Source organism: Dromaius novaehollandiae, chromosome W (genome assembly GCF_036370855.1).
Source record: "Dromaius novaehollandiae isolate bDroNov1 chromosome W, bDroNov1.hap1, whole genome shotgun sequence".
NCBI lineage: Eukaryota > Metazoa > Chordata > Aves > Casuariiformes > Dromaiidae > Dromaius > Dromaius novaehollandiae.
In genome coordinates, this window is record NC_088130.1 from 41721571 (window position 1) to 41737610 (window position 16040).

At 39.0% G+C, this 16040-nt stretch overlaps 2 protein-coding genes across 3 annotated transcripts in view; both read right to left on the reverse strand.

Annotated features, from left to right (window-relative positions):
• The window catches only part of LOC112983649 (creatine kinase S-type, mitochondrial), a 28628-nt gene extending 25404 nt beyond the window's left edge, over positions 1 to 3224 (reverse strand). Inside the window, exon 1 of the mRNA XM_064500266.1 lies at positions 3170 to 3224. The gene's annotated coding sequence lies outside the window, so the exon portion shown is untranslated. The remainder of the gene's footprint in view (positions 1 to 3169) is intronic.
• A 5872-nt stretch (positions 3225 to 9096) lies between these two features.
• LOC135324155 (ras-specific guanine nucleotide-releasing factor 2) overlaps positions 9097 to 16040 on the reverse strand; it is a 129776-nt gene continuing 122832 nt past the window's right edge. For both annotated transcript variants that reach the window (XM_064499754.1, XM_064499753.1), the window contains exons 25-27: positions 15236 to 15353; positions 14428 to 14496; positions 9097 to 13685 (exon numbers count right to left, since the gene is read on the reverse strand). In XM_064499754.1, coding sequence (XP_064355824.1) covers positions 13593 to 13685; positions 14428 to 14496; positions 15236 to 15353 — 280 coding nt within the window. In that variant the 3' untranslated portion in view covers positions 9097 to 13592. The remainder of the gene's footprint in view (positions 13686 to 14427; positions 14497 to 15235; positions 15354 to 16040) is intronic.

Below are 16040 nucleotides of genomic sequence, written 5' to 3' on the forward strand. Positions count from 1 at the left end.
TCCTCTTCCCCTTGCAGACAGTATGGCCTTGGATATGAACTTCAGCAGCATCCACAACAGGGCATCCATTAACTGCTGAAGGTGCAGATACACGTAGTATCAGTTGGTATCCACAGCTGGTTTTCCTGTGGGTAAGTGGAAGGGGGAGGCTGTGCTGCAAGACATCTTGATGACTCCTGGGATTTGAATCTAACTCAGAGCTTTACTAAATGCTTGGACAACTAGTATTACACATTTTGCCCTTTTTATGTCATTCTGCTCATAACTGGGATACTGGCTTTGCCTCACGATAACTAGTTAAGATGTCTTTTGTACCTGTCCAGCATTACCCACACCTTTGGCCCAAGGGTAGAGCCTGGAGAACAGCTCAAAAGTTTTGAGACCAGAATTTGTAACTGGCAACAAGTCCTTTAAAGTTTTATTTGCAAGGTCATTTGCACTTGATCTGTCATTTGGAGAAAGCAAAAATACTGCTCTACACAAGAAAAGAAATAAAGACAATTGGCTCAGTGACAGCATAAGAGTATCTTCCACACAACAGGTTCACTCCTGCAGTGAACAGCTTTGATTAATTCCTTACAAAACATTTTGTGGATCAAGTTAATAGTGAGTGGCCACTTCATGTGAAAAGTGGTTAATCGCGAGGGGAGTAAATGCAACATTGACTTAAAGTAACAGTCATTAAGCCACACAACATACAGTACTAAGTGCCTGCAAGTACAAGTTTTCTTCATAGCTGAACACAATTGTTCCTGTTCTCTCACAACATGAGCACCATAAAGGGTAAAGCAAATTCAGGGCCAAATTGGAATAGTCTTTTCCAGAGCAATATTCCATAAGCTGTGGATGACTTATGGCTCCCAGTGAATCTGTAACAGCTATCTGAAAGGTCACGATCTTAGAGATCATAGCTTATCTCTTCTCTCGTCCTCAAGATTTGCTCAGCTACCTGTAACCAACCTTTGGAACATTAACGTTCTGACAGGAGCAAGTCATGTTCTTAGAACTGTATTTTAATACGAAAAAAAAAATCACCTACCACGCACAAAATGCAAAGACCAAAGCCAGATGTTAAATTATTCAGCAGAGGTCAGTTATGGTGCTGGCTCAGAAGCCCAAAGGATTCCAAATACCTTTTAATGTGAAGCTGCTGTTAGTAGTCACAGTTTGAATCCCAGTATGAAAAAAAATTGGAGAAAGCCTATTTCTGGGCCTTAAACCAGTTTTCACTCGTTCTTGCTATACCTATAGATTGAAACTTCTGTTAAAGGCTAATGTACTCTTCAAAAGAAGTATGGCTTTTATACACCAGCTCCCTCACCAACACTAAAAACTTTCCTCTTATGAATTAATAACTTAAGAAAATTCCATTTTACCAAGACGCAGCAAGACTGCCCTTGCTGCTCTGACCAGAGGATGCACAGAGGTCTTCGGGACATTTGATTCACAACAGCGGCCTTGTTCAGGCTTGGTAGTGTCACATTGCACACAGTGATCCTGCGGTCTGCCCACAGGTGCAACCGTTGCAACCATTTCTGGAAACTTCAGAGGAGACTGAATCATCATAAATGCACAAACCATCTCTTTACCCTTTAAGGAACCTGCAGTCTTTTACTACTACTTTTAATATAAACAAACTCTTTCGCAATTAACCCTTTACTTTCTTGAACTTCTTTTACAGAGGAAGCTGTCAGCTCCACTTTCTTAGGTGGGTATTAATGTAGCTGAACATAAATATTGCTTATCATTTATTTTACACTAGACAACACATGTGCTTTTGGCTGAGGAGGGAAAAAAGGTACAAGGGTTACAGACTGAACAGTGACATTTCTAGAAATAGAACTAGATTAAATATTTGAACCGTGTCATGGGTGGTATTAAGTACCACACCATGTGATCCTGAGCGACATTTTAGAGGAATGGCAGAGTCACAGCTAAAGTTCACACAGACACATAAACACAAATAGCATATCTGCACATTGCAGACTGTTAAGCTGTCTCACTAATTAACAGTAACACTGTAGTGAACAGAACTTTCTATGTAGTAGAGAAATGGATTACAAAGGATGCTGGTCTTTTATATTTGAGAAATAATTCCTCTAAGTTATCCTTAGCTTGATCTAAAGCTAAATCCAAAATTTCCACTGCAGTCACTAGCATGCCCTTCTACAGCAGTCATGGGCACCTTAGAAACATCTGCAATAAATGTTGTAAATTACTAACTGCCAGATATACCATTTTTAGAGGCCCAGAAAACAGTTTACATTTTGCTGTATTACTCTACAAGGTCAGAGGATAAGATACAAAATAAAATATTACATCTCATAAAGCAATATTGGTATTCTTTCCAGTTTCTCATAGCTTAGCCTGAGCAAGATGTGAAACTTTCCAACCTTTCCAATGATCTGGATTTAAGATAAAAATTTCCAGAATGCAGAAATAATGTTAATGCAGACATCATTCTAACTATGCCTTAATTGCAGCATGGAATATTTCAAGGAAAAATAAACCAAGATTCAGTTTCTTACTTCTCATAACTCCAGAGGTCAGTACATAGGTATAAAAAAACCCTAAGCCTCTTTTTAAAAAAAATTAAAACAACCCCCCCAAACTCCTTACCATGAAAGGAGAAGATATGGAAAAGACTGTGATTCTTAACAGCTTGACAAACTACCCTTAGTAACAACATGCTTTTTGATTTCTACCAGCTGAAGATCTGGCCCATTACCTCTGACCTTGCGAGATTTAGACCCCCAAATTCTCCTACCAAAGCTAGTCAAAGCTGTTTGGAGTGCTTGCCCTTCTGAATCAATCAGACACTATTTTATAATACGAAAAACTCATCTCCACAGTGCAGAGAGCTACAACCCCTCTAACTCACAAGTAACTTGCCAAATTAGGGATGGTTTCTCTTAACTGTTGTTACACATCTGCAAAGGAACTTAGTTTTCCTTTATTTAAACTGTTACTTAAGGGTCAACATTTGAAGCAGCTGCACAGTGGGCTGACACATTTTCCTGCACTTTGTTCACCAAGTAGCTATGCAACTCAATAAATTATAACCAAATTACACCACATCCTGTGGCGCTTTGAATTCATTTTTAATAAGCTTCCTATTTGAAATGCGACCATTCGAGGTAAGATAAGCAATAGAGTTGGTTAAACTGACCTTGAAGCAGAAGGTAGACGCGTCCTGCTGCCTGCAGCGAGCCTAGAGCGTAAAGGGAATAACAAGTTGGTGTGCTGACAGGAGTCCAGGTAATATGAGAGGGGGGAAGGAGGTGGCGAGGGGGGAAGGAAAGTAATTGCTGCGGTGGCCAATCCTATTTCGCTCAGTTACATCAATGACATTTGCTCACACAAGGGTGCCCTTGAGGACAAAAGTAGGATGTGGCAGAAGGGGGCCATTTAACAGTTGGGTGACAGTAACATCATCTTTCAAATACCTCTCAAGGGGAAAGAGATTACATCAGCAAATGATTGGCCAGATGCTTAACTGCAATGAGATGCCTCTGCACTGCTTCGCCCCAAGGGCCCGTTTGGTAACAGCCAAAAGAGAAAGGTCATGAGCAAACCTCTTGGAGACACATAAGAGCAGGAAAAATCCACCTGTACTGACTCCGCATGGAAGCTGGTCAGAGCAGGAAACTGGACCTAGCTGTCAGAAGAATGAGACAAGATGACAGCAGGCCTACCTTTTTTCTTCTTCCTTTTTCATTCACTAAATAAATTTTTGACTCCATGTGAGGCAGAGTCCAGAAACATGGCATGTGAAAGGTGCCGGTAGAAACCAACTGCTTGGGTGGTTTCTGTGGCCTCACATTTAGGGTACTATAGCTACATAACAGTAAAGTACTAGAAGAAATAATGTGTGTTGGGTGCAAAAAGAATACATAATTTTATTCACCTACCTCTGTTCTCACTGAAGCTGAAGATTTATCAAGACTGACAGAAGAACACAGAGGCAAATACTGAGCAGCTGTTAAAAACTGAAGACTTTTAAACCCTTTTTCTTTTGTACACTTAATTTTTCTTGACTTATACCCAGCAATTTCCTAACCCCAATCTCAGATTTGTGAAACTTTACAAAACACAGATACGTCTCCCCCAGAGTGTCATGACTTGTTTAGATTAATGAGGGATCCATGCATATCCACCATAACTAAAAACAAAGCAGCCAGCTCAGAGCAATCTATCTGGACTACCTAGTATTTGCAGCATCCCCTCTTTACCACACCTGTTGTGTTTTTTTGTTTTTGTGTTTTTTTTTTTAATCAACCCAATGCTACATTTCTAGCTTTGATCCAAAAAAGCCAACTGGGGATCTCTATGAGGTAAAACGAGTATAAGAATATGAACACAACAGCAACAAAAGAAATTTGCCCTGTCAGGAATCAGCAAAGAAAACAGAAGCCAGATTTTCTTCTCATCCTCAGCAAGGGCTACTTTATGATTGTGTTGTATCTTTTGCTTTGGCTATAAGGATCCCATTCTGCATTAGATGCAGAGCTTTGGGTACTAACATTACTTCTGTGCTGGCTGTCAGCTTTTTGTTCATAGTGCAGCCCCCACCCACAGTCAGGCTGCAGTTCAGCAACTCATGACTGAAGCTCATACCTCATTTTAAATTTTTGACTAAACGCATCATTTTTCATGAAGTCCCTGAATGCAAAAAGACCTTCATCTCAGTTAGTCTGATGAAACCACGATCTTAAATGCCTTGCTGACTTTCAATTAAGCAGATGTTTAAGTTGTTTGCCAGATCAGAGCCTGGAAGAACAGAAGATGCACATAAAACTCAGTCTGCTAACTAACATCACAAACACCTTGCAAATGGTGTTAGCATGTTCCCTTCTGATTGCTGAAGAACATATCATTAATACTTGAAAAATAACTTGGTCTAACAACTGTTCTTTGATCTTTTTTCTAAGGAACTCAGCTACAGAAACAGTTGGAACGCTGAGAAACATCCATAAATAATGCCCTATTTTCATCTCTATCTAACCTAAATATTTATGTCAAACCTCCCAATTAAAATGTTCTCTTGCTTTCAGTGCGTGTGCTGGGGAGGTAGTGGTAGCTGAGTGTTAATTCAATTGCTATTCATATTAGTGCCATCTGTCCCTGCACAGGGAGTTCAGCTACAACTCAGCAATAATTTTTGCCTCATTAGAATTTGTTGCAGATGCTGTTGCACAGGGAAGTTACCTATACAGACTACAACTAAGGTCATTTTGTTTTAGGAGAAGGCCTTTCTAATTGGCATGTTTGTTTCAAAGAAAAATTCTATAACGTCAAAGTTCCATATATGGGAAATAATTTATTAGTAATTAAAGAAACCGTGAAAGAAGTGATAATGCTAGTTACTGTTGTCATTCATTACATGTATCAAATTAGGAATTAGAGGACCCCATCTTTGTTCTGAAGAGCTTGCAAGCAAGCATTCTTAATCATTAGCTCTCCTGCTGTTGGAGTCAGAGCTCTGATACTGTACAGCTGCAAAGACCTAATACGCAGCCTATCCTTAGAAGCAAAGAGACAGTTTGACACAAATTCCATGGAAATCAGTGGTGTTCAAGTTCAATAGGTCTTTAATTCTTGAGATTCCTGATGACAGACATCGAATAGTACAGTGAAGTATACCATCCTGGGCTGTTTTGGAAGAAATATCATTGGTTACCAAATGGAAAACAACATCAGGAAAACCTTTTACTGAGATTTCCCTGTGATTGTGGATGTTCAACATCCAGTATAGGCACTTACTGAGATAACAAACCAGGAAAATACTCTTTGGAGGTGGCACTGCACCACTTACATCCCTTTGAAGTTGATGGAACTTAGGCAAGGACTCAGTGCTAAGCATGTGCACAAGTTCTCTCTTGACCAGGTGCGGGAGCAGGCCCAGAACAGTCCTCCTGCAGTCGTGGGCATCAGATGCCATGTTATGAGAGATAACCCACAGTAATTTCCGTGCTCTCAATGTCGCTCTGTGGGAGAAATGATTACTCTAAAGAAAGGTACTTTTTATTGGTAATATATGTCGACTAAATGAAGAGCTGAACTGGACCCTGCCAACCTGTTAAAAATAACCCTAGCTTTTTTAAGTTATTGAAGTTGCTCTTCAAAGGACATGCACCACATACTGAAGGAAGGTTTTCTATAATTAGCAGGGCATTTTCAGGCCAAAGGAAGGAAAAAGACCTTTCCTAAACATGGAATTGACCTAGACTCTCCATGGAAAGGCAGCAATATCCAAAATTCTTACAATAAAATCATGAGGCAGAAAAATTGTCTAAAAAGTGATCACACTATTTTTGCCAGCTGTGTTACAGACTGCATTGTACAGTACTACAACACGTATGTTTTTAATTAGCCAGACTGAAGTTAGGAGTTGCCTAGTGTAGAATCATGTGCTTGAAAGGGGCAACAATTTTATTTCAGATGTTTTCAGCCCTCTGGAAAATTGTTCTTGAATGATATTTTGATGAAATTTTTGTATCATTAAAAAGATGAAAAAAGAGCATTTGCATTTCACAGAAATGCTTTCTTTTTCTCAAGAGCCTATGTTGAGAATATGACTACAAATGAATGTTACTGCTTTACGAGAGAAAACTTTAACATTGTCTTTTCTCCAGCCCAGAGACAGATATTCTTTCTGTTCTTTCTGCTGCTCCAATATGGCCAACCATTTCTGATGATGGAGGCTCAGATTCTAACAGGGCATTGATTTCTCTTCAAAACAAACCCTAACTGTGGATTTGAATCTCTAATATTAGACTTTCCACAGGCAGGATTCTTATTTTCCTCACAAAACAGCACTAGAACAATGCTGCAACTGATTTAAAATGTAAGATCTAGAATGCAAAAAATAAACCAGTTTCCAATCTGGATAAATTAAGAGATTCCAGTGGACAGTAGCAGGAGAGAACACAAACCTTTAGAAATAAGCGGAGATATTACTTTGTTTCTGACCCATCCAGCTAGGCATGTGCACACCATGGGCACCAGTATAGTATACTTCAAAGTGGCTTACAAAGCGGAGTTGCTGCCTCTAGGAAAACAAATTTAAAACAGCTTCTACTACTACACTTATCAACCCATGTATGCAGGGTGGGTTCTGCCAAAGAACTGTAATGAACACCAACAATTGTTTCAGCGCCCTTGCAAACTGGAAATTTCAAGCAAAAATCTGCCTTTCTCAAATCTACCTCTGCCAGGCTATACACAGATAGGACCAAAACATTCAAATACAACTTTCAAGGCATAGCTCAGTCTTAACAATTCTTGTTCATTACCTTTGCACAATGAATCAAGACTGATTTCAATTTTCTCTTCACAAAGTGGAGCATTTCAACCAGCATGTACCTGCTAGCTTCCCTTTCTTCGCAAGCAAGATTAAAAAGCGCTGTCTGCTGTCTGCTTTCCTAGAAGGAGATTTGATTGTTTCAGTGAGCCTACTATTTTACAGAGTATTTTGTGGTTGTTTTCTTGCAATACAGTAAAATACAGAAAACAAAAATCCTTCTGCTAAGTACTTGTTAAACAACAGTCCATGATGATGGCATTAAGGGAAAGAGGTGAAACTGGCCAACTCCTTGGCATAAGGTTAATAAAATGGTAAAAGAGTGGGAAAACAACTTGAAAAGAAAATCATCCTGCATTAGCCAGTAGTTTTATATGAAACAGCTTGGCAGGTAGTTTGATTTCTTTTTCTCACACAGAAAAAAAATTCCAACTTCAAAAAGTTGCTTTCTCAGTCAATTTCAGTTATGTAGCATACTAAAAGTGAAAAAAAATGCAGAAAATGTGACTGCAAGGTCACAAAACACCTAATGGGTTCTGATTTTAAGACATGTCACTTGTTTTACCTCCTCCCTACACAGACGTGGTGTGCCCTGTTTAGTTACTTAAAATGTGTTAATTCTTGTGAAAAAAAAAAACAAATCAAAACAGGCACCTTCATATCCTCTTAAAAATTAGCCTCTTCAACAAAGGAAAGTAGTAAACTTAATGATTAAAGCATATAACAGAGGCTGGAGACCTGGTTTTGTAGTCTTAAGCCCTGCCATCAACTATTTTGCATCAACGTGCAAAGTATTTTACCTCTGTGTGCTTTGTTTTTCTATTAGAAGAGAAGGGACATACCATACTTACCAACCTAAAATGTTTTCTGTGCTTACTCAGGCAGTCTCATATTAAAAACATGAACTAATTTCATTGGAAGGACACTCATTCTACCACCTTTAAGAGGAGAGAATCCTAAAGTTACTGAACTACCTTTGAAGTTTATAATCCAAAGAAAGCAACTGTAAAGGGAATAGGAAAGAATGCTGCATTCATGAATCTGTAATTATTGGCTGTTAATTCTTATGAAAGATGATATAGGAAGGGAAGTGAGGAAATTATATTCTGTTTCTTTAAATCTAGAGCAGAACACCAACCAGGAGAAAGCTAGGGATGTTTAGACAAAAACCCAACAACAAAGCGACAAAAAAAAAGAAGTCAGGCACAATGTTATTTCTGTCTATTAGTATAAACCTTTGCCTCTGGTTTAAAGAAATATTTTGTTGAAATAGGAAGTCATTAAACACCTTCTGAAATGGTGTTTAAACTCCACCTATTTGTAACCTCCTATGGGAGCATAAACAGAATAATGGTGTGGAATGGGAGAAGCTTTCCTTAGCATAATTTTTGGCCCACCAAGAAGAAGGAGCTGCGCAGCTAGTTCTGTTTAATCTATGTTATATGTTATTTAGGTATTTATGTTGTACACTTCGCAATGGAACTCAGCATTTCTAGTTGTGTATTAGGAAGGCTTTGTTCTTTGTTCTAAATTTAAATCAACATTAATTCCAGTGTTGCCCACAGAAGCTTCGAAACAGCATAAATGAGCAAAGGATAAAATGCAGGAAGTCAAACAATTCTCTCTCAAGCCAGAACTTTCTCTGCTTTTGCCTTTTCTGTTAATGGCTTTTCCCCTCCCCTCCCGTGTTTCCCTAAAAGACTTAATAATTCAGAAAGAGTGGGTTACAGATCCACCATTTACTCACCATAGTGCAATAAAAAATAAACGGACGCAAGTAAGAATTCTTGAAATTCAGAAAGAAAAAGAACATTTAATTAGCATACAGGCATAACATCCTGCCCGATATGCCTTACAAACAATACAAAGCAATAACCTCAGGTCAAAAGGTAAGTTACAACACATGCAAAAACATCTGGATGTGCACTAAGCAATGAGTTAGATATAGGTACATCTGTCAAATAAACACATATCCATTCACCTAAAGAATAAAATTTTAGAGACTATTACAAAAGTAAAGATACAACAAAACCATCATAGGTGAGCAGCATGTTGGACATGAAACATCACACAGAGACATTTGACCTTTGGAGGCAAAAACTGTGAGAGGCAACTAGTCCAGAGCCAAATCCCCAAATCTTTACTTATGGAAAGCTTTCAGTGAAGCCCAAGGTATTATCAGAATGAGGACTGAAGAATTTGGCCCTTAATTAATAACAATTTTGACTAGGTTAAAATGTCTCTATCAGTGAGAATTTTAAATCACACATCTATGTTTAATGTGGTTGATAACAGTGAAAGAAGGAGAGACTGAATACAAATAAAACAATGTTTTAAAAAAACTCTTAAAATAAATAATTATCATTAAGGAAAACTTCGGATAATTAACATGTCCTGAAATCAAAACCAATGTGATTAAAGTTAATAAATACTTTAAATAAAGAGTTAAATTCCTTTTTATCCTAAAAACCAACAATCAGTATTAAGAACTAGGAAAACAGAGTGAGGACAGAGGTGTTTTTCTTACTTTTCAATAATGGTGATCAGTCACAGTAGAATCTCTCACTATTAACCTACACGTTTGTGTGTTACAGGACTGGCTGAAAGAAAGGGACAGAATACACACTTACTGCAACTGTAAATTCAAGAGATCTATTTTCCTTCCCCTTTATGACTAATCATGGCATCAGTCCACTAACTGACGTGGTCACGGGTGAATTTAATCAGGGCAGGGCGTGAGACCTGGGGTGAAGGCAACTCTAACCCCGGGTCAGCGGGTCCAGCGCTGTGTGCTCCGTGGCCCATGAAAGGGGAGTGCCTGTGCTGCTGCCCAGGCTCCCCACTGACTACAGCTGAATCCCGTCTGCTGCTTCAGCCTTATTATTGCAACACTCTCCTCCGACTTTGCTGGCAACGTGCCCACTGCTGAACAGAGGCAGTGGGGGATCTCTGCCATCTCTTTTGTAGCTAGCCAGCCCACACTCCCTGAGGCACTTCTGCCCATAGAGTGCTGAAAGGGAGCAATAGAAGAACTGCTATTGCATCTGACCAGTGCACCAGGGCCGTGGAGCTAAGAAAGGCAAGTAGACGGGCTCTTCAGCCCTTCTCTTTCTTATGACCACAGTCCTCCTTAGAAAACATCCCTCCTGAATAACCAGTGGCAAACAGTGCGTGTTTCACAATTAGGATTTGTACCTCTATATGTTACTAGCATGTGGCTGTGGTGGAGGGGTGCAGAGCAGCTGGAGGCAAGGAGCTCCACAACCCGTGTGCACTGTGCAGGGAGGCCACTCACCTGTTGGTTGTGCTGATGTACCAGGCAAAGCCTCAGCTAAAGCAGGCTGGTGTTGTCTCCTAGCTAGTGCCGTCACTTAAAGATTGCAGCAGCACGGTAGCAGAGGCACTCAGGCCCCATGTACTTGAATCATGCAACCTGATTGTTGGGGAAGACACACCATCCCACACTTACTCTGTAGGATCTCTGCAGAAAGAACAAGTTTTTCCAGCTTTGATTAGGGTTGGGAGCACTGACTAGGATTACACATAACAAGATATATGCTCACATTTTCGAGCAGTCATCTCCTGTATTTTAAGGAACACATTGTGTCCACAACCCAAACAGATTAACATGATAGTTATCAGCAAACCAAACAGATTAGTGTGGCCATAGCAATTTTTTTTCTGTTCTGAACACAGATCTAGTTACCAGTTATCTAGTTACTCTGGCAATTCTAACATAAATTCTGCCAATATGTAACTTTTGGCATATAAATAGGATATGTTTTTCCAGAAGGGCTGGAACCACCACATTGTCTACTGATTTTAAGATATGAATACATAGTACATTTGAAAAAAAATCCTCCTTAATCCTTTGTCTTCCAATCTCTCCATTTGTAATACTGTAGCACTAGTCCAGCATTACCCTTCTGTATTGCAAGGGTTAACTAATGCACTGAAGAACCAATATGTGTACACAAAGTACAAAACAACAAACTGACTATGAAATAAGTAAGATGAAGAATTGTATGCTGTAACCCTAAGAACAGCAAGGAATTTTGGTAAAATGGGATACAGGAAGATAAAGCAGCAGTTAATAGCATACAACAGAGATGCCAGTTAAGACATTGCCAGTTGTTACGCATTTTTTTTGTGAACAGAGAAACAATAAAACCAAGCTAAGAACTCACTTTTTGGACCACTTTTTTCCCATTTCTACATGACCTTAATGCGTCTTATGCAGTTGACACCTGGTAACTGTTTTTGTACAGAAAATACACAGTAAGTTGGTTTTGTGGTCCAAATAAACCATGCTTTTCTTTTAATCATGCACTGGGATGCAATCAGCTTCCTGACAGTCATTAATGAAAAGAACAAGCAAGTTTTTAATAATAAAAAGCTTTCATAAATAGTATTTTCCATGTCCACTTCTGCAGCACTAATTAGTTAGATCTACTTAAAATGTTTCTGGAATTTCCTTTTTTGTTGCTGTCTGCTTTTCTAATTGAGGAATTTTCCAGTATTTGTGAAGTTTACCCATGCACGTATTTACAAAGAGATGGTCCTTGTGATGAGGAACCTTAATGAAATTTACAGTTGTTAAGGTGCATTTATAAATGCTAGCATTTACACTCAGACAGAACAAATAGAATTTATTGTGCAGCTCTTGGCTGGGCTAACAATGTAATTAAAGTGCGAATAAAGACAAAAACCACAAGCCAGGCAGATTCATTTTTCATTGTTAGCATTCAGAAGCATCATGACAGTGGTAAGAAATGTCAGATCAAATAGGCCCAGGTCACAATCTATTTTAAACATCTATCTCCCTGAGAGGATTTAAGGGAGGTAAACAGTGATATAGCCCTATTTCTTCAACTGGCTGATTATCATTGGAAAAGTAAGGACACTTTTCCAGCCAAGTTATTCAACAGTGCTAATACCTGCATTTTATATCACGATGTACTTTATAGCATGCATTTGAGCTCATTTTCCATGCAGCTACAATAGGCCACTCTTTCTAGGAAGCACCAACTAGCTGTAGAAATGAAATCTATCTACCTGGTTTCTCACAAAAGCATAGGCTTTATAACAGTTACAAACAGCACATTTTCTTAAACATATGTTCATATGCAAATACTAATTACTAGTTCAAATAAAAATTTAAAGTTTGTGTTTGCGCGCATTCAAAGTTTGTCACTGATGTAAAAGAGCTGAGTCAGTGTTGAATGACTGAGCAAAAAATAGATGTTTTTTTAAACCATTAATTTCATGTAAAATGAAACAGTCATTCCGACTCCTAGTGTTCATTGCTGATCACTACCCACTGCCAGACCAGACATTCATTTCTCTCAACAGTGTGTCCAGAAAGCGCTTTGTAGCCTGGCTTTTCAGGGAAGCTGCAGGTGCAGAAAATTAAAGTGCCTTTTTCAGGGCTGTGTGCAACATTACTAACTATCCCATTCACTGCATGTTCAGATTTCTCGAGTCTGAGGTACAGATCCTAAACTCCTATTTCCCAGCTGAAGCTTGCAAGGCTGGCAACTATTTACAACGATTCAACTATAGTTCATTTGCTTTCCATGCTGTAAATATTCTCATTGCACATTAATGAAAAATATTTACAAAGATTAGTTCATTTATTTGTGAAATCTGTTATCTTAGAAAAGGCTAATAAGACATTTAAAGACGGTAACATTTTATAAAGGGAAGCATTAACTGTATAACAAATGTTTTGAATAACTGTAGATCTGAAGTTACTAGATATTACCCTGATACCTCTCCAGGCTAGTAGATGACTCTCAAGACCTTATGTTCTCAGTGAATATAGTATGATATGAGGACACCACTACCACTACTACCTCAGTGAATGTATAGTTAGCAATCAACTCGGGCCACATCAGTGCCATCTCATTTTGCCCATTCATCTTAATATAACTGAATATGGTACTACCATTTACATTCGTCCCCTTAATTTGTCACATTAAGATGGCTACAATGAGTACCTGTTCACAGGAAAGCCTCCTGTTTTCCATTAGATGTATAATCCCTATTGCAAAACATTACCATTGCAAAGTAGCAATCACTTAACCCACACATGAAGCTCTTTATCTTGCACCTCCAATAGCTGATTTTCGTTGCCTGAGAGGGTAACGCTGTGAGGCTCTGTGTCTCTCATCGGAAAAGAGAGCTTGCATTCTTCTCAATATTTTCCTTGCTGTCTTTAGGACTTGGCATGCATAACTTTGTTCATTATTCTAAAGCTTTCTGTAGACTCTGAGGCAAAGCTGGCGCTTCAGGCAGGGAGTCTGGGTTCAATCTTTAGGGAAAGTTCATACAAAGTATCTTCATCTATGATGAGTGTCTTGTCAAGTAAATAGTGAGTGACCTGCAAGGCAGAAAACAAAGCTGAAAGGATGATATGCTACTTTCAAGTAAATTGCTTAGCTTTCCTGTTCCCCTCCTCAGTCCATTCCAGAGGCTGTCTGAGATCCTCTCAAGTTGTGTTTTCTCAGAGAAACATAAAAGCTCATTTGAATGGTGTAAAGCTATCCCAGCAGTGTCCTGGGAATCAAGTAAACTCTCTCAGGAAAGGGCAAAACCTTAGCCAAGTTACTAAAGTCCATGTTGCTCTTCTGGGCTCTGGGATGAAAAGAGTTTTTTCTTTCAAGGCACAGACTGATTTTGGACAAACTTCCATAGCTGCCATAAAGTAAAAGGGGAAAAGAATTTCAGTATGAGCACAGCATCAGCAGATGCTTGGGCCATCTCCTCTCCCCTAATTCCAGTATTCTGGCATCCTCTGTGGAATTATGCTCTAAACTGGGCAGGGAGTGCACGTTTCTCTTGGAACCCATTCCCTTATATACCACAGCCACACTGGTTCAAATCGCAAGAGAGTTTCTAGAGAGCGTAAAAAACTTGCTTCTGTATACAGTGCTGTGAAGACAATTTCTACCATCGGGCTATTACAACACAAAAGTCCCTGCCCACAGTTCTGTCTGTCCTCTCCTCTGTGTGTGTGGGAGAATTCATTAATTTTTATTTGCAACAATGGCTGTATCTTGCAACTAATTGCAACAGCAGTTTTCATTACATTAATACCTAACAGTATCTAAGAAAAGCCTTACCTTCTGCTGATATTCTATGCGGTAAGAGGTCTGCTGGAACTGGCGTATTTCCCTGATAATATGCGAGATCTATCAAAAGAATGCATGTATATAAGTAAGTAGAACTCCGTTTTCACTTCAGTTAGGCCACATAAGGCAAGAATTTTGCACCAAATTATGCAGTTTTTCCTGGGAGGAGGGAAGGGACAGGCACAGATTATCTCCTAATTGCTTCGAAGGGTTTCACTTTCCTAAATTAGCCATCTATTGCTAAGGCAGTCTCAAGCAGGCCACTGTGTCTCTCCTGATAACCACTCTTCTCTTTTCCTTGAGCAACTGTTGCAATGTGTAGTCATAAGAAGGGCATTAACTTGAGATCAGATGAGCGGCTTCCATGCTTCTCTCTGAGGAGCTTTACAACACTATGTTTGGAGAAAATCATCTTTAAAATGCTTTTTTACATAGACCCTAGCACACCTGAAAAAGACTGTCAGTACTGCTTTCTGGTGAATCATCCTTTGAATTTTGATTATTCTCAATAAAACTCTTGTTGCTCCTCCACAGGCCTAGGGCAGCTGCTTTTTGTCTCTGTGACTTCTCAAAGACCAAACTGAATGCAAAATTCACACTGTAAAACTCCTCAGGTTACCAGAAGGTGGTGATAGAAGACTGGATTCAAGTAATTGCTTTCAAATAGCTGTGTATCTTGCATGATGCAAATGTATTTGCAAGTCTTAGAAGATAAATTCAAAGCAGTTGTAATTAAATCAATCATTAACTCATGTAATTAAACACCCATGGGGAAAGCATATCAGAAAATGAAAATTACCATTCTCATTTTGGAAAAATTGACAAGGCCTTCTTCAGTAAAGTTTGGTGTTCCTTCTTCAATAAATGCTAGATCTGTCAAGTACATTCCAAGGTAGGGAACTGCAGGTGGGTTACAACTGTAGGACAAGAAATTAGCATATGTGACTATGACTAAATTTACAAACTAATATTTCTATAACTCACACATACTCCTTATTACTTTAAGTACTTTTAAACAATGGACCATATTCATCTGTTGGAATAAACAGCTTCTCTGACTTCACCTGAGTTTTACCTGCTTTGCCAGTGACAAATGGAATGGTTTGTTTGAAATATCTAATACTAAAGGCAGATGACCTTTAATAAAAGCTAGAATGATAATATGATGGAACAAGAGGAAGGGCTGATACACTCTGGAATCAGAGAACACCTGGCATATTTCAAACCTGGCTGACAAGCAATCTCAGAAACAGATCCCACACACAAGCTAGAAATGCATCTGGACGTGCTTCTGTGTGGCCGGTGTTTTTCTGCAGTAGTGTGAACATTCTAGCATCAGCAGAGACACACACACACATAAGTACATATACATGTACTTGTGCGTGTATACAGATATACATACATATATATACACACACATGTGTATATGTGTGTGTGCACATACATATATACAATTTGTAAAATTTCCATTCAGTCAGAGTCTATTCAGGCCTTCTCAACAGCACATGCAGAGAGGAAAGAAGATGGAGAAGTAGCAAAGCTGATCTGGAAAACAAGGACTACAGAGCCTAGGGAACTGGGGTTTGCTTTTCTTGTGGGGACAG